The sequence below is a fragment of the Cladophialophora bantiana genome (genome assembly GCF_000835475.1).
Source record: "Cladophialophora bantiana CBS 173.52 unplaced genomic scaffold supercont1.5, whole genome shotgun sequence".
NCBI lineage: Eukaryota > Fungi > Ascomycota > Eurotiomycetes > Chaetothyriales > Herpotrichiellaceae > Cladophialophora > Cladophialophora bantiana.
In genome coordinates, this window is record NW_015971579.1 from 1,009,898 (window position 1) to 1,027,606 (window position 17,709).

At 52.0% G+C, this 17,709-nt stretch overlaps 8 protein-coding genes across 8 annotated transcripts; 4 read left to right on the forward strand and 4 right to left on the reverse strand.

Moving 5' to 3' along the window:
* Positions 1–651: 651 nt before the first annotated feature.
* Positions 652–1,808, forward strand: Z519_03959 (uncharacterized protein; the record flags this gene model as incomplete). The annotated part of the gene is made up of 2 exons (XM_016761706.1): positions 652–763; positions 892–1,808. 2 exons carry the CDS (start codon positions 652–654, stop codon positions 1,806–1,808), a joined length of 1,029 nt encoding a protein of 342 aa, XP_016622044.1.
* A 1,371-nt stretch (positions 1,809–3,179) lies between these two features.
* On the reverse strand, positions 3,180–3,724 carry Z519_03960 (uncharacterized protein; the record flags this gene model as incomplete). Its single annotated transcript, XM_016761707.1, has 3 exons — positions 3,180–3,304; positions 3,357–3,628; positions 3,687–3,724. The coding sequence occupies 3 exons, from the start codon at positions 3,722–3,724 to the stop codon at positions 3,180–3,182; spliced, it is 435 nt and encodes a 144-aa protein (XP_016622045.1).
* A 1,380-nt stretch (positions 3,725–5,104) lies between these two features.
* Positions 5,105–7,132, reverse strand: Z519_03961 (uncharacterized protein; the record flags this gene model as incomplete). Its single annotated transcript, XM_016761708.1, has 6 exons — positions 5,105–5,369; positions 5,419–5,524; positions 5,585–6,050; positions 6,285–6,623; positions 6,706–6,918; positions 7,031–7,132. 6 exons carry the CDS (start codon positions 7,130–7,132, stop codon positions 5,105–5,107), a joined length of 1,491 nt encoding a protein of 496 aa, XP_016622046.1.
* A 1,170-nt stretch (positions 7,133–8,302) lies between these two features.
* On the forward strand, positions 8,303–8,794 carry Z519_03962 (uncharacterized protein; the record flags this gene model as incomplete). Its single annotated transcript, XM_016761709.1, has 1 exon — positions 8,303–8,794. One exon carries the CDS (start codon positions 8,303–8,305, stop codon positions 8,792–8,794), a length of 492 nt encoding a protein of 163 aa, XP_016622047.1.
* Positions 8,795–9,218: 424 nt separating this feature from the next.
* Positions 9,219–10,469, forward strand: Z519_03963 (uncharacterized protein; the record flags this gene model as incomplete). The annotated part of the gene is made up of 1 exon (XM_016761710.1): positions 9,219–10,469. One exon carries the CDS (start codon positions 9,219–9,221, stop codon positions 10,467–10,469), a length of 1,251 nt encoding a protein of 416 aa, XP_016622048.1.
* Positions 10,470–11,996: 1,527 nt separating this feature from the next.
* Positions 11,997–12,914, forward strand: Z519_03964 (uncharacterized protein; the record flags this gene model as incomplete). Its single annotated transcript, XM_016761711.1, has 1 exon — positions 11,997–12,914. The coding sequence occupies one exon, from the start codon at positions 11,997–11,999 to the stop codon at positions 12,912–12,914; it is 918 nt and encodes a 305-aa protein (XP_016622049.1).
* Positions 12,915–13,924: 1,010 nt separating this feature from the next.
* Positions 13,925–14,806, reverse strand: Z519_03965 (uncharacterized protein; the record flags this gene model as incomplete). Its single annotated transcript, XM_016761712.1, has 3 exons — positions 13,925–14,343; positions 14,544–14,616; positions 14,771–14,806. 3 exons carry the CDS (start codon positions 14,804–14,806, stop codon positions 13,925–13,927), a joined length of 528 nt encoding a protein of 175 aa, XP_016622050.1.
* A 972-nt stretch (positions 14,807–15,778) lies between these two features.
* On the reverse strand, positions 15,779–17,310 carry Z519_03966 (uncharacterized protein; the record flags this gene model as incomplete). Its single annotated transcript, XM_016761713.1, has 2 exons — positions 15,779–17,074; positions 17,179–17,310. 2 exons carry the CDS (start codon positions 17,308–17,310, stop codon positions 15,779–15,781), a joined length of 1,428 nt encoding a protein of 475 aa, XP_016622051.1.
* Positions 17,311–17,709: the final 399 nt, after the last annotated feature.

Below are 17,709 nucleotides of genomic sequence, written 5' to 3' on the forward strand. Positions count from 1 at the left end.
GGTTAGCACCTGTTTGACTACCTACTACCTTGTGCAGGATCATGTTTGACCAGCATTTGTGGAGTTCAATGGTGGCCGGCGGTTGTTTATTATGGGTGGACGGGGTTGCGATTGCATCAGCGAGGGGACTTGGATAGACGGAGGGCGTGCGGACTGGGGGAGAAGCACGCTTCTACGGATTCTGTCAGTGTACATATTGTGGAGGTCTCTGAACGATGTCAGCCACTCGTTGAGCAAGCTCCATGTTTGCTTCCCAATGCTACAAGACTCATCTCTGACATTTGCCCACCTTAATCATGAGATTGTGCTTGTTGCATGGTGAGAGGACAAGTAAGTAGCTGGCTTAGTTGGCAAGGCTGAGTCTCCAGGCGCTCACCAGGCTCTATCATAATGCTCCGAATAATTCACCAGTTGCGTCAGATGCTTCTGGAAAGTGCCAAGGCCCAGATCCGACTCCCTTTCCCCAGCAGTCAATGCCATTCCTTGCTGGATTGCGAGGAGCGATCGTAATCATTTAGAACTCATCTCACTTCTGTCAATGTAAGTTGCCTGGCCAGACAAGCAAAGCCACCACCGCTCTTTCAAGCATCCATCTCTGCCGCAATTGTCGACGCCACCACCTCCCCATCGACAGCGTATTCCTCGGCGAGGATGGCGCAAGCCCAGAAGTGCGTCCACAAAGGATGCGGGAAGGTCTTCACGGATCCGGACGAGGAATGCATATATCATCCTGGGCCTCCAGAGTTCCACGAGGGACAGAAAGGTTCGTTTTGCCTTTGGACCATGGTGAACCCTTCGTTTCTTCACATGCTAGCAATGGAAAAGACAATTTTCCAATGTAAACGACGGCTTGACTGAGTTATTATGCTGACATGAAATCTGGGAGAGCAGGCTGGATGTGCTGCAAACCCCGCGTTCTCACCTTCGACGAGTTCCTCTCCATCCCACCCTGCACAAAGGGCAAGCACTCGGCTGTAGACGACACGCCCGCGCCAGCCCCCAAAGCCGAAGCTCTGAAAGCGTCGAATATTGTCGCCGCCGCTCCTCTACCTGCCCCCGTACCCGTTACTCGACCCTTAGCATCTAGTCTCGCAGCCGCTCAACAGCCCACACCCTCGGCGACGCCGAAACCGGAACCTCCCGAAGACGAATCCGACGACCCAGGCGCCGAGATCCCCCCCAATGCGACATGTAAGAGACGAGGCTGTGGGAAGTTGAGGGACGAAAAAGTCCCGCGGGACGAGGAGGAGTGCGTATATCATTCGGGCGTTCCACTCTTCCACGAGGGGAGCAAGGGATGGACATGTTGCAAGCGACGGGTACTCGAGTTTGACGAGTTCATGAAGATTGAGGGCTGCAAGACCAAAAGGCGGCACTGCTACGTGGGCAAGCCGAAGAAGAAAGAAGGAGGCGCCGCCGCAGTCGACGGAGGAAGCGCGGCGGCCGACACCGAAGAGGAACTCCTGGAGAACGTCCGCAACGACTTCTACCAGACGCCCAACAGCGTCATCGTCAGTTTCTACCTCAAGAAGATCGACAAGGACAGGGCCACGGTCGACTTCAAGCACGACGGCCTGTCGGTGGACCTGGACCTGCCCACGCAGGATGGCAAGAGGTTCACGAGGAATATCCCGCTCTTCGCACAGGTCGACCCGGCAAAGAGCCAGTACAAGATCATGGGCACGAAGCTGGAGATGAACTTGGTCAAGGCGGACGGCTCTATCAGCTGGGCGACGTTGAGGAGCGACGAGAAGGGGACTGGGGAGAGGATCCAGTTGGGACGCGCTGGCCGATTGGAGCGCAGTTGAGAGAGAAAGAGAGAAAAACACAGAGGAGATGAGGACATTTCTGAATGCAAAAATCGGATGATGTTTTCGACACCGAATGAAGAAGCCTGAGATGAATGAATGAAGAAATAAAAATGATACAACTCACACACCAATGTCAATACTAACAGGATCTATATGAATGAAATGGCCAATTGGGGAGTGGAAGGAGAGGAAAAGGACAATAACCAGAGGGCATAGCGAGGCGCCAGCACGATCAGGCTTGCTTATGTGTATGTAGGAAATCCTCAAAGAAAACTTCTTGCTCTCGATCTATTTTGCTACGGAGGTGCAATCGCAGACAGATCCTGACTGGCCAAGTAAACAAAAGATCTCAATGTCCAGGCAATGTTTCCATGTCTTTGCAGCAAGACCATGTAAAATTCCCATTATGTACTAGACCCCCTTTTGTCTCTCCTCTTCGTCAAGTTTCGCCACTCACTTCGCCCATATCACGAAGGCCAGCTCTTCAATCCCTCCAGGAAACTGCACATTCAAGGTGCAGGCACGGCGGAGAGCAGGACACAGGCCTCCCATCATTTCGAATCCCATCAACGTATCTTATTCTTTTCTTTTTTTTCCTTTTCTAAAAGGTTGTTGTAGCATCTCCTCCACAGCTCCGCGCCATCGAAAGATGCAGTCGCAGCCATAATGTGGAAAGGGAAAAAGGACGGTGCAATTCCTCTGCGAAGCCGGGAACGGAAGGAGATCCATTGAAGAATCAAGAATAACCCTCAGCAAGCCACACGATGGTGGAGCTCCGGTGGTGTTAAGGTAATGTTAACACCTCTACTGATGATGAGGGAAAGGAAAAAGAAGAAGTGAAGAAGGACGGCACGCAGGAATTTTGTAGGGAGGGAGAAAAAGAGTGGGGACTGGTTGAGGCTGCGGCTTGGCGCGGCTTTTGGTGGGCTGGTTTGGCTGCTTGAAGCGGCTGCGTTCAGCCTTGTCTTGACGAGGCTCGATGTTGGAAGGATGTTGGATCCGGAAGATGTTCAGCGTTTTGAGCCCGAACCGTGTCTTCGGGGAAGTGGTGGACACTGGAAGAACAGGGGCATTTCATTGTCGGAAGAGATCTCTTGTACGCCGTCTCTGGGTGAGTCTTCGCTACTGTCTTTTCAATGCTCCAAAGCTTCATTTCAATCGAGCGTTCCCTTTTTCTTCTTTCCCAGTTTAGCTGCGGCCCCCGTTCCCAAAACCCCCAGTAGACGTCGCAGCTGGGTTGCGCCAAAGTACGAACGCCAGACTCGGAGCTTTCCATCGCGGCCTATGGTTGTGAACAGACTTTTGGCGGTGTTGTCTGTCTGGAGACTATGTTGCCCAACAACTACAACTACCTTCATCACTCTGCCTTCACGACCAACCAAAGCCAGTTCGGGATTGCCAGTCAATGCATCCCAGAAGTAGACACTGCCGTCCTCGCTGCTCGAAATGATCCGGCCATTCCGACGGTTGTATGTTGCGCTGAGAACACGATCCTTTTTAGGGTCAACGTTTGTTGGACTTCTCTTCCGCAAGGCGGATACTTACTGTATGGCCGCTCAATGTTCGCAAACATGAGACCCGTGGGATTCGATTCTTCGAACGCCCAGAATCTGATTGTGCCATCAAAGCTTGCGCTCAGGAGTCCCAGAGAAAGCCCAGGAGGCGAGAAAAACTGGACACTGTAAACTGTATCGTCATGGTTGAAGTAGCCCACCCGCTGATCAGACACTATATCCCACACGTAAATGCATTTATCTCGGGAAACTGCAACCGCAACTGCGCCATTGGGAGAGTATGCGACGTCTGTCACAATGTCACTAGTTTGAAATTCGTGGGTTAGTGTATCTCAACCTTGTCAAGGTTCCAAATTTTGACCCTTCTGTCTGCAGAACCGGAGAGAAGCTGTCTTCCATGGTCGGCAAAACTAAGCCCTCGAATGACTCCTATGGGGCCTTCTAGGGCTTTTGAAGGCGTTGGGGAACCTAATTTTCCGGATTGCACCAGGGAGACGTCCCATAGTCGAATCCGCCAATCTGTTGCACCCGTGGCGAGAACTTGACATCCCCGCTCACGGCTACGGCCAGTATTCCTCGTCTTCCGAAGATGCAACACTCCATGGAACGTCCCTAAAACTCTCCTCTATTACAAGGTCGATATCTAGCTCGCGCTCCCTTTCGGGGTTGAAGACTGCGTGCCAGTTATCGCGCTGCTTTTTTGAGGTCACCAGGCATTGCGTTCAGATCTAGTTTGGTAAGTTCACGCACGACCCGAGCAACGCTCGCTCCGACCGTGCCGTCCGAAGGATCTGCCAAACCTTTTGGAGTTGAAACGTGCGAGGCCTCGAGGCGCCTGATCTGGGGGATGTCAGGAACCAGTGCTCATCCGAGAGTTCGGGGTGACATTTGTGCACGTGAACTTCAAGTTCCTTTTCCCCCGAAAAACCGATGGTTTGTCAGGCACAATGAGGATCTTGAACACTGAAGTCGCGGCATATGACTTAGCTCATGCATGTCTCTTTCATCTGTCGTTTGAAAAAGCCAGGTTGTTCTTCTGGCTACACCCTCTTTGGTGACATCGGAAAGCGCCTGTGGAGTGTCTGGCACGGAATACTAGTAGATCCGCTTCGTCAATCTCAAAGGGGAGATTTTGATCGTCAGAGGACAGAATCTGCTTGATGTCGGCTTCATACTGCTCGTTGATTTCGCTTAGGTAAGTTGGATCTTGGCTCAGTCGACGGGCCCGATATTCTGCGAGCAATAACGATTGTAATTAGCAGAATCTTTTACAGCTTAGAATGTCCATATTTCTTGCGCCGTTTAGCGTCCCGTGCTTTTGCTGAACAACGAAAACGCCAAAGGACGACCCTCGAACAATATCTCTCTCTTCTGCGTGGGCCTCTGTTGGGGTGAAGGTCATCATCTTTTCACTTCCAGGCGCCCAATGTCTATAATCGAGCCTTGGCTAGTTTCAAGAGAACATCGCTTACCTTCTACATTCGATGTATCGCAATCTGCTGGTGCTAGTCCTTATGAAAATGTTCTGGCAACTTCAAGAAGAGCAACCTGTTCATATGAGTGATCATGATTCGGCATCGCAAGACCCTGGATAGCGCTGATATCGCTTGAACATGCTTTGAAACATGTTGGAGGAATATTTTCGTTGTATTGAGATAGGTCAAGCAGCCAGCTGAAACTCCGAGGTGTGCCCCAATAGCATCGATGTGGTGTTTGCTCGAAGGGTCGAGAAAATATCTGCTTTGGTAAGCGATTAAACGCCTTCAGAGATGCCAGTCCTTACTCTTTGGCCGAGAAGTGCACGAAATCAACAGAGTCCGATCTTGAAAGATCAATGAGCGGATTACAGAACTCTAAAAGCTTCTCATTTGGTGGTCTAGATAGGCGGACGTCGAAACTGGATGGCTCTTTAGCTAGAGCAGAAAGGAGCTCGTCCCCCGAGAGGGTGATTTGCGAATATGCCAGCCACTCTAGGAGACGGGACATTCTTTCGCGTGTGAGGCGGTCTTCTATGACCATGATCTTCTCAACAATCCTATCATATCTGGTCAAACGAGAATGTGAGACCTCAGACCATCAGTGGACACGCTTACGCAGCTTGCAGTCCCTCTGGGAGCTCCCTAATTTTCCTCAAAAAGTCGTCTTCAGACACTGCATACTGGAGGCAATCCATGACAAGATCAACCCAAAGGAACATACCTAAAGTCGTTAGCACAAACCAACAAATGGGACCGCAGCCACAGACCGGATTTTTCTAACAATTCACCTCGACTGCCGCCTTTATTTCGTCGGACAAGTTCAAGTCGTAATCCTCGATGGCCTGATCGAGTCTGCTTGCCACAAAAATACTCATGTCCTTTTGTACAGTGTGCTGTTCGTCATTAAACAAGATTCTGGGCTTTTTACGCATTTTGGGTGAAATCAACCCTTCGTCTCGGCTTGAAATGGGTATGGCGACAGGAGATTTCTTCTGAAGTTTGAACAGCACGTCGAGGATTAATTTACAGTCCTTGACTTCGTATTCGTCGATGCCGTTAAGAACGATTCCGACCAGTGGAGCCCCAGAAATCAAATCTGGAAGCAGCTTTTGCAGATTGTCGTTCGAAGCAAGTTGGGCATTCTGAACGTAGGTATCCCAGATGAGTGCGACAACTTCGGGGTAGATTCTCGTAATTTGCATAACCAGCGTTCGCAGGAAGATGCTGGGTTTGTCCGATATGTCCCCCTAATGGAGACAGTAATAGAACAAAGTTGTCATCTGCTCGATTTTTCGAATTGTCTGAATAATATGAGCGCAGAAAACACTTTTCCCTAAGAGGCATATTAGCGAGGACTGCTGAAGGCAGCCTTTTAATGAAGCCGCGAACATGTGAACCGTTTTAACTGTTAACGTGATGCTGTGGGTGGCTTGTCTGTGATAGAAGCTTATGGGAGAGCACGACATCTGACTCGTACGTACCTGAGCCGGGGATCCCAGTAAGCCACAGTAGTGGACTCCTATCCACGTTTTTGAGCCAAGCTTGGTATTGGGGAATGTTGAAGATCCAGTCACAAGTGCCATCAAGGTGTTTCTCGCCCAGCCGCTACAGGTTGTTCTCCTGATGGATGTCTTCCACACAAAGCCAAGCAAGAACGGCCTGTAACTCTCCCGCTCTTGTTCGGCCTTCGCAATCTGCTCCTCGACTTTCCTTCGATAAGACGTAGCTTTGACAATGTTGAAAGCGGTCGCTTCCTTGCTCACTAGGACCCGGTCGTACGCGGGATTTTTCAAGATATTTTCAAGCCGTAGCTCAAAGCTCTTTCATCCAGTTTCGAACAACAAAATCCAGGCTACCAGCGATTTTAGCTTTGTTTGAGAAAGCATGAAGAAATTAACATACCGCGTCTCCTAAAAAAAAAAAAAAGGAAAAAAAGAAACCCTTGTACGGTCTTCGATGAAACTCGAGAATATCGGCGTAGACCAGTGCCAGGATACTATGAAAATCCATTTGCGGAATTGACTTGCTGTAGCGGTCGAAACGCGGTAAGGCATCGGCGATTTTGACGTACGCATCCATCAACTTGTCAAAGCTCGATATGAACTGGCTCGAGAGCTGCAGCCTTCTCAGCAAGATAGGTAGTTCAGAATCATGCAACGTACTTAAAGCATCAGCTTGACTGGGGCCTGTTGGGTGTCAGTCGCTCTTGGAAGCTGTGATCACAAACACTTATCCAGATCCACGGCAGGAAAGGAGTTCCATTGCACAAGACATCAATAGACTTGGCATAAATCTCCAGACATTTGAGAAAGGGTTTAACGCGCTTCATGTTTCGCAGGGAGCGTTCGTCGGCGTCGCTCCTTCTCGATTTCTACAGTCGCCTCCCACACGTCTTCCAGGGTCGTCGAACGGAAACTGCCAGCATCTTGCCGGCTGACCGATTTCTCGAACCTGGAGAAAGCCGACTCAATCATTGCTCTTGGGGAAAGTTGGGCAGCCGCCATGATTGCTGTTGTCGTCGCAGGCGAAAACCGTGCCTGTGTTCATTTGCCAGGGGGAGGAGGTTTAAGAGAGGTCGAGGCTCCCATGACTGGCGGATGGTCTTGTCTGCGGCAATCGGGCTGGTGGCAATACTCAAGCCGCCCTTGCTGGTGACCTCGAAGCTGCCTGGTGTTGTGTCACTCGAGAGAAGGGCAAGAGGGGCGGTGTTGCAGGCGGACCGCCCCCAGGTGGCTGTCAGCCTCACTAGCCTCATGGCTGGCTGCGTGCAAGTCTCAGATCGAGCAATACAAAGACCTCAGATATCGATACCTTGTTCAGGCTTCTCCATGAACATGAGAGCGTTCAAGAAACGAAGACTTAACATTGACGAGGATGCCGTTGTTGAGAGTGCGTTGATCCGCACAGAGTGGGATATTCCCCCGGCGCTGGACTAATCACGACCGTCTCTCTTCGTTCTATGCCGTCGAAGACTCCCTCCCACCCAAGTCTGAGACTCAGCAGACATGGCCAAACCATATTACTTTGCAGCAGGACTATATTCCTGCTTCGGATCGAATGTCTTATGCTGCAGCATCTGGGAACGTTGTCCAGACCGCAGTCCCTCAAAACGCAGTCCACCCTAAAGTGAATACACAGAGTCGCCTCCCACCTACAACATCATTATGACAGAACTGCCATATGCTTTGGCATGGTGAATTTCCCTCCAAACCCTCGACACTAAAGCAAGCTGACGGGAAACTCAAAAGTTCATCTCCGAAGTGAAAATCTTCCCCAACAGACTGCGGATTCCCCCCTTAGGTGCTTCTCCGTCGAAGTACAGTCCGGCAGCATCCGTGCCGCTTCGGACTCGACAGTTGGTATCCTGGGGAAAAAGATTGGACATATAACATGCCACAGGCGTACGGCACTGATCAATTGTCTTGAAGAAGGCCGCGATGTGCAGCTTGAATTTTTTTGTCGAGCTAATAATCTGCCCGTGCAGCATGCCAGAGGTTCAATGGGACAATATAGAAACCTTGAACTCCTTGTCAACGTCTTTGATCAAGCAGGGCTTACTGAATCCTTCGGCAAGTTCTTCGAGAAACTCAGAATATGTCTTCAAGACCCCGTCATTTGCCATAGCAATGTCCCTTACTGGAACCCACACCTTTTGGCTCAAGATGACAGGGTGGTCATGACGGTCTCCTTCACAGACGCTTCTGAAACCGAGAGATTTGTTGCTCCTGCCGACGTATTTGACCAGCTTCTGCCGAATGGAAATATGCCAGAGGCTGAGTCACCAGCGAAGTTACGGACTCAACTTCTAACACATCAGAAACAAGCCTTGTACTTCATGCTTCGGAGCGAGAAAGCGTCTCGAATTGGCAGGTCACCTCATCATGTGTGGAGCGAATCGACCGTCCTCGGTCAGGAATTTACCGACACCATCACCGGCTCCTGTCAGTCGCTGAGACCCAAAGACTTCTATGGAGGTCTCATCGCAGATTAGATGGGTCTTGGAAAGACGCTGCAGGTTATCTCGCTACTAGCATCTGATCGTGACCACAACGGCCAGCAAGGAGTGGCTCGCGATCTTTGTGGACCTCCCATTTTGTGGACCAACCATTGTCGCTTGTCATTATGCCAGCATCTCTCCTTTAATCATGGCATGACCAGATGATCGAACACCTTGAACTAGGCACCGTCCGCTGGCGTATCTACCGTGGCAGTGGGCAACACAACATTGGGGAAGTCCTCTCGAGTGTGCAGGTTGTTTTGACGACCTACGACGTTGTAGCTTCTGAATATCGCAAAACTTTAAGATCAGATGCTGCGTTTCCCCCAACGCCCATCTTTTCACGGACATGGACACAGGTTGTCCTTGACGAAGCACATTTGATTCGGAATACTGCAGCTTTGCGTACGAAAGCAGCATGCGCCATTCGGGCGAGAGCAAGGTGGGCCGTATCGGGAACTCCAATTCAAAATTGTCTCACGGATCTGTCCGCCTTACTAGAGTTTCTGCAAGTTGCACCATTCGACGACCCCCAATATTTAATGAGCATATCATCAAACCCTGGAGGACGAGATCAGATCCCAAAGCGGTCGAAAAACTAAGGAAGCCCATCAAGGCTGTTGCTATTCGACGGTCAAAGAAATTGCTTGGTTTACCAGCTCGAGACGATCAGGTACATCACGTAGAGTTCAGCGAAGACGAGCGAACGCGATATGAGAAGATTCGGTTGCGTATTCGAGACGATGCTTTCGATCTGACGGCGCCAATATTTGCACACATATTGTGGATCGACGATCTTCGAGGACTTTGCAGCCATAGCGGAGAGCTTATGCGTGCCAGTCGTTCCAGTATGCATTTGCCGTCTACGAATACGGCAGGATCTCCACTCCAGCCTAGCGCCGCGGTTGACTTCGACCAGATGAGCTTCCTTCTTAGTGACAATCTGTTAGCCACTATTAACCAAGATATGGACCTGTGCGAGAGGGCCAACATATCCAATATCTTGACGGATGGGGTTGACGACCGCCAAGAACTGAGCCCCAGCTGGCGCTCGAGCCGTAAGTGTCCCTATCAATGGCCATTGAACCGTTCCCTGAGCACACCCGATGCAAGTGGATGTAATTCACCATCTCTGGCGTCTCCGGTCGACTCGGATCACGCACCAGTGTCCTCGTCGCAAGTCTCGGCCTCCTATCAGATATCTCCAAGAACGACGGCAATGCGGTCATTTTCTCATTCTGGCACACGACTTTGGACACGGTTTCCCGCTCCTTTGAGGATTGCGGACGGCGCTTTGTGCGGGTCGACGGCACCATGTCCAACCGTGAGAGGGATTCCACACTTAATGCGTTCCGGTCAGAACGCATCAATCAAAGTGCTGTTGGCCACTGTCTCAGCTGCCGGCTTGGGGCTTGACATCACTGTCGCAAACTTAGCTTGTCTGCTGGAGCCTCAATGGAGCCCTTCGACAGAGGAGCAGGTGCTGAGCCGAGTGCATCGAATGAGACAGACGAAGCGTGTAAAGAGATACGGCGTCAGGAATGCCATCGAGGAGAACATTATTGAGTTGCAGCAGCGAAAGTTGCGATTGGCGCAACTAGCTTTGAATGGTGAAGGCGAGGCAATTGGAAAGGGGTTGATGGACGATTTGAAAATGCTGCTGAAGTAGTCAGCCCATGGTGATGCCTGAACCCCAGCACTGCATATACCATCGCATATACCGATCATGCAACGCGCACTAAGATGCTACATTCATCCAACTGCCCGAGGTATGGGGGGGTCTCAGTGTGAATCTGTAGAACCACGTCTCTGGCTCCCTCCACAAGGTCTTGTGGATGGGTCCCAGCATTGAACATCGTCGGCTTCGACGCTCGGCTCCGGCTGTGTGGCTTGTTCGCTCGTCAGCTGCCAAGTGCCGGCTACCAGACAAGCAGAGCCCAAGGAATCACGACCGAGACGTGCTTGGCGAAACAAGAGCTGAAAATCAGTTCCATCTGCCCAAAAGGGACGGTTGGTTTTCGTCGCTCCAAGCAGCACACAGTTTGATACACAAGAACGTTGCACAAGTTCGCTGGAGGCGCGAAAGGGCACTTGAATGGGTCCAGACCATCATCATCTGACACAGCTTTTGCCGACCCCAGAAAATGCGGAGTACGGAGTATTTGCATTTGCATGGCCGCCGGAAAGCTGTATCACCTCAGACCCAAGAAGTCCCTCTTTTTGGACCTCAAGATGGTCCCAAGGCGCCTAAAGTCCCGATTCAGACAGCCTGCGCAACGCCACATGCCAGACCTTGAGAGCGACTTTCTCTACCAACTGCTGCTGCCCGATTTACCGAGTCCGTATTTGTGGCGACTTCTGTCCTCGCGCACCCAAGCCCCTTTCTGCAGCTCCATCCCAGCCATCTTCCGGCCTAAAACAAACTTCAGCTCTGGACTTCCCCGGTTCATGGTCGGCGGACTGGCGCAACAGCCCGCCATTTCGGCCCAGCGACAATACCTCTGATCGTGGCGAGATTCTCGATGCTCAGATATCACTGTGGGTCCCTCGAGGCCTGAGCATCTCAATGCCCGCAAATGATGGCGTGTCCCGGTGGCTGCCCGTATGCAGCGCGCACGCCAGAACTGGAGGCATAAGCGACAAGTCCCTCGGATGAATATCAGCCTATCTACTCGTTAGTGACGGCGGGGGAATTGCTAACTTGTCTGTTTAGTCGAACCCCAGACAATCAGATTGGGTCCAAGATTGGCATGTGGCCTTCATCACTCCCACGAGTCCTGCGGTCCTGGAGGGGGCTGAAGTTACTGCCAAATCCTAGAATCCAACGCCCTGGTCTCCTGAGGCTTTGCTCTACGTCATCTTATATGTCCGTCGATTCTCACTCAAGGTACATCACGTATCCTTTGTATAGTGGTCAGCATCTCCACCAGGTACTCATTGGATTGCATTATTGCTGTTGAAGGAAGTTGGGCCTTCCCTTGCCCCTGACACGGAACTCCAATTCATCACTCCTTCATTCTTTCACACTCTATTGGGATATCCTTCACTGTTCTTTCCGGTCAAAGTCGGCTCAGCCAAACGACCGTGCAGAGAATATATACCCTGCCCCGAAAGTCCCCGTACCAGCGAAGTATCTCACTTCTACTCCCCTCACTGCAACTCCTTCGAGTCGCTGATGGCCTCCTCTTCGCCGACGATGCTCACTCCAGAGCTTACGCCCTCTCACTCTGTTGCCTCGTCTCCTTCTTTACCACCAACGCCAGATCCTCGCCCACTGGATCTTGTCATAGCCAACTACAATGAATCCTTGACGTGGCTCTCAACGTATTCCCACCTCGCAACTGTCTACAGCAAGGGCAAGCTTCCTCCGGATCTGTCCATCTTCCGAGAAGTCATGACTTTGCCCAACTGGGGTCGAGAGTCTCATACCTATCTCCACCACATCGTCCACAACTACGACAATCTTGCAGATGTTACGCTGTTCCTTCAAGGCAACATCCACGACATGAATGACGGCACACCGGCACACACCGACCTTGATCTAGACGAGATTGTTGGGATGGCCAAACAATTAGCAGATATGCCTGATATTCTTGGCAGTCGAGGTGTCAACGCTCAATACCAACCCCAAGGAGGTGTGCTTCCACTAGGCAAAATCAACTCCTTCGTTGACTGGGACGGTGTCAGATACCTGCCGGGCTGGATTGAGAGACGCGGTAAAGGACTTCGACGCAGCCAATACTCACCAGAGCAATTTTGGAATTACATCTGCAATGGCACTGCGGATAACAAAGATCCCCGATGGACCGCGGTGCCTGCTGAGATCAAATGGACGCAGGGAGCTTTGTTCGCAGTGACCAGACAGACCATTCAGCGGCGTCCAAGAGCAGTCTATGAGCGAGCGTACAACTATTTTCACTCTCTGGCAGACATCAATCCGGAGGAAGGCCACTATATGGAACGTTTCTGGTTAGCTCTTTTTGGCTACCATGGGGTTGAGCAACGTGGTCTTTGCGTTCCCGAACCTGTCAAATCGTGGACGGAGGAGGGCGAGAATCCGACTGCCGAAGGACATGGCGCTGGCGCTGAGGACGAAGGCATCTTCAGGTTGTGACTAATAAACGGGTTGTGGCTCCCTAGAGTAAAGAGACCCGGTGCTGGCAGGTCTATAAAGACGTGTTCATGCCATGGATAGAGCTGCGACAAGGCTCTAGGAACGATCTGCAGTTGCCAAGGGGCACAATAAATATACCTCGTCAGGGTGCTTTGCAAGGTTGTGGGCGGACTGCGTTCTCATCTACTCTTTTCGGGTGGCATGTACAGTGATGACTCCATACCTGACTTACAAGGAGTGCATGTTTTACGGGCTGTTCTCCGCCTTTTTTTCTTTCCTTTTCTCTCCGTTTTTTGCTACTGACTTGAGCGAGACGGTGCAGCTTAGAAGGTGGCCGTTACACCTTTACCGGAGGCGGACTGTGTTTATTTCAGCTTGCTGCACGTAATGAACAGGGCGAGGGGGGAATTAGGTAGATGGAATCAATGGCCTTTGTATTCCTTTTTCTCTCTTTTCGCCTTTTTCCAAGCTCGGCTAGTTCGGATCATTCTCTTTCCATGTGGTGTGCATGGTACATAGCTACTCCTGATATCCTGGACTGAGACGTAGTATGCGGCTACAACCACAACAGCAGCGTTTGCCGGTCCCCACGAGTCGGATAAGAATTCCAACCACCCTTCTCATCCTGTCCACCCGCACGTCCCGCATAGGTAGTTGATATTTGGGCATGGCAAGTCACATTGACGACGCAGCACAGTGCAGGGCGGCATAGCGTGGTAAAGCACAGTAAAGTACAGTCCAGGTTAGGCTCGCCAGGCTGGGCCAGCTCATCTCGGCACAGCATAGCACAGCACAAGACGACTCACTGGCCCAAAGTTCCGCTCTCGTCGCCGTCCCCTATTCATCGAGCACAGCCTTGTGCGCTACCGATTGTTCCCGGCCCTGTTTCATTTTCCCCCCTTTCATCGCTTGACACGCCTCGCCTCGTTTGTGTGGTGTTGGAGGTGTTCGGTAGGATGGTGGTGGTATTGAAGAGAGCCACAATTAACGCGAGGAGAGAGGAGAGGAGATCAGGACGAATCTCCCTCCCCTTCCTCCCGCTGGCTGCCGTCTACGTCTCCGCTCCTGTCGTCCTCGTCGTCGTCCTCCTTCTTGACGGAAGGGGCTTTGACCGCTGCAGGAGCTTTCTTCTTCGCGGCCGCACTAGCATTCTTCGTACCATTGGTGACGGCAGTCTTCTTGGCCTTCTTCGCGGCTGGCTTCTTTGCGTCGTCCTCCGAGTCGTCAGCCATTTCCTCCGACTTGGTGGTGGTCTTCGCCGTGTTGGGCGCGCGTTTGCGTGGGGGTTTGGACCCAGCAGCTGTCTTTCCGTTGCTTGCTCCGTTGCTTGTTGGGGAGGACACAGCGGTCGCGCCATCGCCGGCCTCGAGCAATTTGGCTTTGTTTTTGAGGATGGTGACACGGTGTGTGACGGCTTTAGCACTACATTCTGTATCGAAAAGGTTCGAATGTGGTTAGTGAGATGTGTTTGTTGGTCTCGAGTAAATCAGAACGCGAGGTGAATAGATTGTGGCTGGACATGGTCCAGGCACTGTACGACCGGGTAGGGAACGAATAGCATGGGGTGGTCTCATATTCGTTGCCACGAGAACGAAAAGGCATGTTCGGCATGACGGAAGTAACACTTACCAGTTCCCATTTTTGCCGCAACGGCAGCATAGTTGATCTTGACATCAGATGTGGCGAGTACCGCGGCGAAGAGCTGTGTGAGAGATCAGAGTTCGTTTATCCCGTTCTTCGCGGGGCTTCTCTTTCTTGAGATTCGACTTGAGGAGAGTGAGCTGATATGGGCATCAGGTGTGGATATTGTTGGAGGCAAGAAGACAGCATAGATGTGATTGGGATATTATACACACCCGGGCATCCGCATCCGCATCCCAAGTCATAGGCATAATGGTGGTTGTTCGAAGTTAAAGTGCCTATTTTTGTCGGTCAGCTTATGTTGTCTACTATCGAACACTGGTGAAAGAGGGCTAGGGATTGTAGACGTACAGGGTAACGGATCGAATGTAATCGAGGAGACGAAGGAAGAACAGATCTTTCAAGCGGACGGTCAAGGAAAGGCTGTGGATGGGAGAAGAAAGATTGGGAAAGGGAGGGTGATGAGCCAGAGTTTTATAGAAGGGTTGGGATGGGGAGCAAGAAAATCTCTGAACCTAGGAAGTGAAGTCCAGTCGGGCACATGATCCTGAAAAAGAGATAATAGAGGGAAAAGTGAAAAGATTCTGAATTGTTGACGGGTCAATCTGAGGTCCGGTCAAAAGGGAAAGCGAACAGACAGTGAAGAGGAAGACCAGGCTGCACACTGATATAGGCCGGCCAAGGCTGTTGAACAAATTGTACAGCTAACAACTTCAGCCCCAATAGTAATTTCCATTGTCGCTTTCAAAACTTTTTCAATCTTCAATTTGGATCCGAGGACGACGCCTTGACGCTCTTTACTTGGGCTTCTCTCTTTCGATTGACGTCTGCTGACTCTGCACCGCGTCCCCTGGCTCGCCCATACTTGACCCCTTTTCATCTTTCAACTTGTATACTCACCCTTTCCGCCATTTCATACCCAAGAAGACCATGTACCTCACTGAATTTCCAGAAGACTCCCACGACATGACAAGACGTCCGGATACCAGATCCATCGACCCACTTGTACTCCACTGTGCTGGAGGGCGCGCTACTAGTAGCGGGTTGTAATGGAAACGGGAAACTCGACAGAGGATAACCAATTCGCAACTTGCCGAGACTCTCTATTCATGGTCGCTGCTTTGTCCGAGACATCGAGATCTCATATTGTGCAAAGCATCTGTCCCTCCGATTATCCTTTTGTGGAAGAAGAGTCCATATCGCCACCTCCATGACCGACAATCTCATTCTAAACTCGCAAGATCAAGCGGAACACTACTCCCCCTTCCTGCACGGTATCTTTTTGGCACACCCGTAAATGGGCGTGGCGGAGGGAATTGGCTTTCGTCCTGAAACTTCCACCGGCTGTCATCAACTCTAATCGGACCTGAGCCGCTCGAGACACCAAATAAACTCCCATTGGTCAGAGTATAAGAACTTGCATCCAGCGTTGAGCGCGATGGCATCTGCGATACCCGTCGAGAAGCAGGCGGGGATACGGGCGACGATGGTGAGGGCGGTGCTTCGTGGATCGAGTAAGATGATTGTCTACCGAATGCGGCTGCTGCTGCCCTTTGTGCTAGAGATGATCCTGCACCATTTGTTGTTGGTGGTTGACTGGGTGGTGGAGGTGGGCCTGGAGGTGGAGGGGGAGTTGACCTAGATGGCGGTCTTGGAGAGGTAGAAGGGGGCAATGGTGGAGGAGGCGGTGCTAATGTAGGTGCTGAGCTTGGAGGAGGCGGCGGGGGAGCGGGAGGAGCTGGACTTATTGACGGAGGTGGTGGAGGGGGTGCTGGAGGGGCGGGGCTTGCTGCTGGCGGAGGCGGTGGAGGCGCTGGGGGAGCTGGACTTATCGAGGGCGGCGGTGGAGGTGGTGCGAGAGGGACAGGACCCATAGACGAAGGTGGAGGTGGTGGAGGAGCGGGAGGAGGAGGAGCAGCAGCAGCAGCAACACTGATTTTCCGTGCCGCTGGCGGAGGAGGTGGTGGCTTTCCGGCTATGAGATTGGCCACAGACGAAGGCTTGGACAATGGCTTTGGAGGAGGTTTCTTGAGATGGGCTAGTGGACTTGGAACTGCCGGAGCGGAGTCGGTTGACTGCGGTAGAGGAGGTCTGAAGCTTGGGACTGGAGGAGCGGCTATTGTTGGTGGACGAGGCGCTGCAGACAGAGGAGGTCGGGGAGCGGGTGGTGTAGATGTTTCTGAATCTGAATGAGCACCGTCCACAGCGGCTCCAGTATCGATTCCTCCTCGTGTCTTCCTTAACTTTGGAATTCCTCCAGCGAGTATCCCCGCCAACTGCGGTGGCCCGTCGAGGCTGGAATCGCCTCCTGCATCACTGTGACTCCGGGCTCGGTTCCCACCGCTTGGGACTGGGGGGGCGAGGCCGCTGGGTGCTTTGATTCCTCCAGGGACCGGTGGCGCTCCTGCTATAGGGCCTCCTCCGCCTCCAGAAGTCTTGCCTATTTGAGGTGCCGAACGGTCATTCGTGACAGCCTTCTTCAACCTTGTTCCTTTCGTGATGTCTGATAACAACGCGTCCTGCGCAGCAAGTCAGCAGCCATATGGTAGATTGTTTGCGTTCTCCCGTCCACCACCCCATGGCCCTCAACTGCCTCAAAGAAACAAGGATTTGTGCAACATACTCGTCCTTTTGCGACTGATTTAGGCGGAGCCGAAGGCAGGGAGCCTCCAGGTAGAGGCGGCGGAGGTGGAGGTCCTCCCATGCTTGGAGGAGGTGGTGGTGGCGGCGGCGGAGGTGGTGGGGGAGCAGGCATCTTGCTGCCGGTCTCTTGGACGTTGGTTTTCTGTTCCTCTCGTCACTCCTTCTAACGGCGAAGTTGTAGTTCGTTCAGAAGGGCAGGTCGGGCAGCGACAGGTTGAGGATGATGAGGCTCGTGTACCTTCAGACCGCTTTCGAGTCGAGTGTCAGTGACAGGGGAAAACTTCTGGATGGGAATCAAGGTATGCCTTGGTAAAAGCACATATATCAACAATGGCCGTCTGCCTGGGCGTTATGATGGTACTTTCGCGGGCGTGGTTGGTGGTTAGCAATTGGCAACTCGTCATACGAACGCGGCGGAGTCGATTTAACACTTGCGAGGAAGAGGCAACTTTCGGCGTCCTTACGGCGCTGCTCCACCACGCACCGCAAGGCACATCACGACAAATATAAC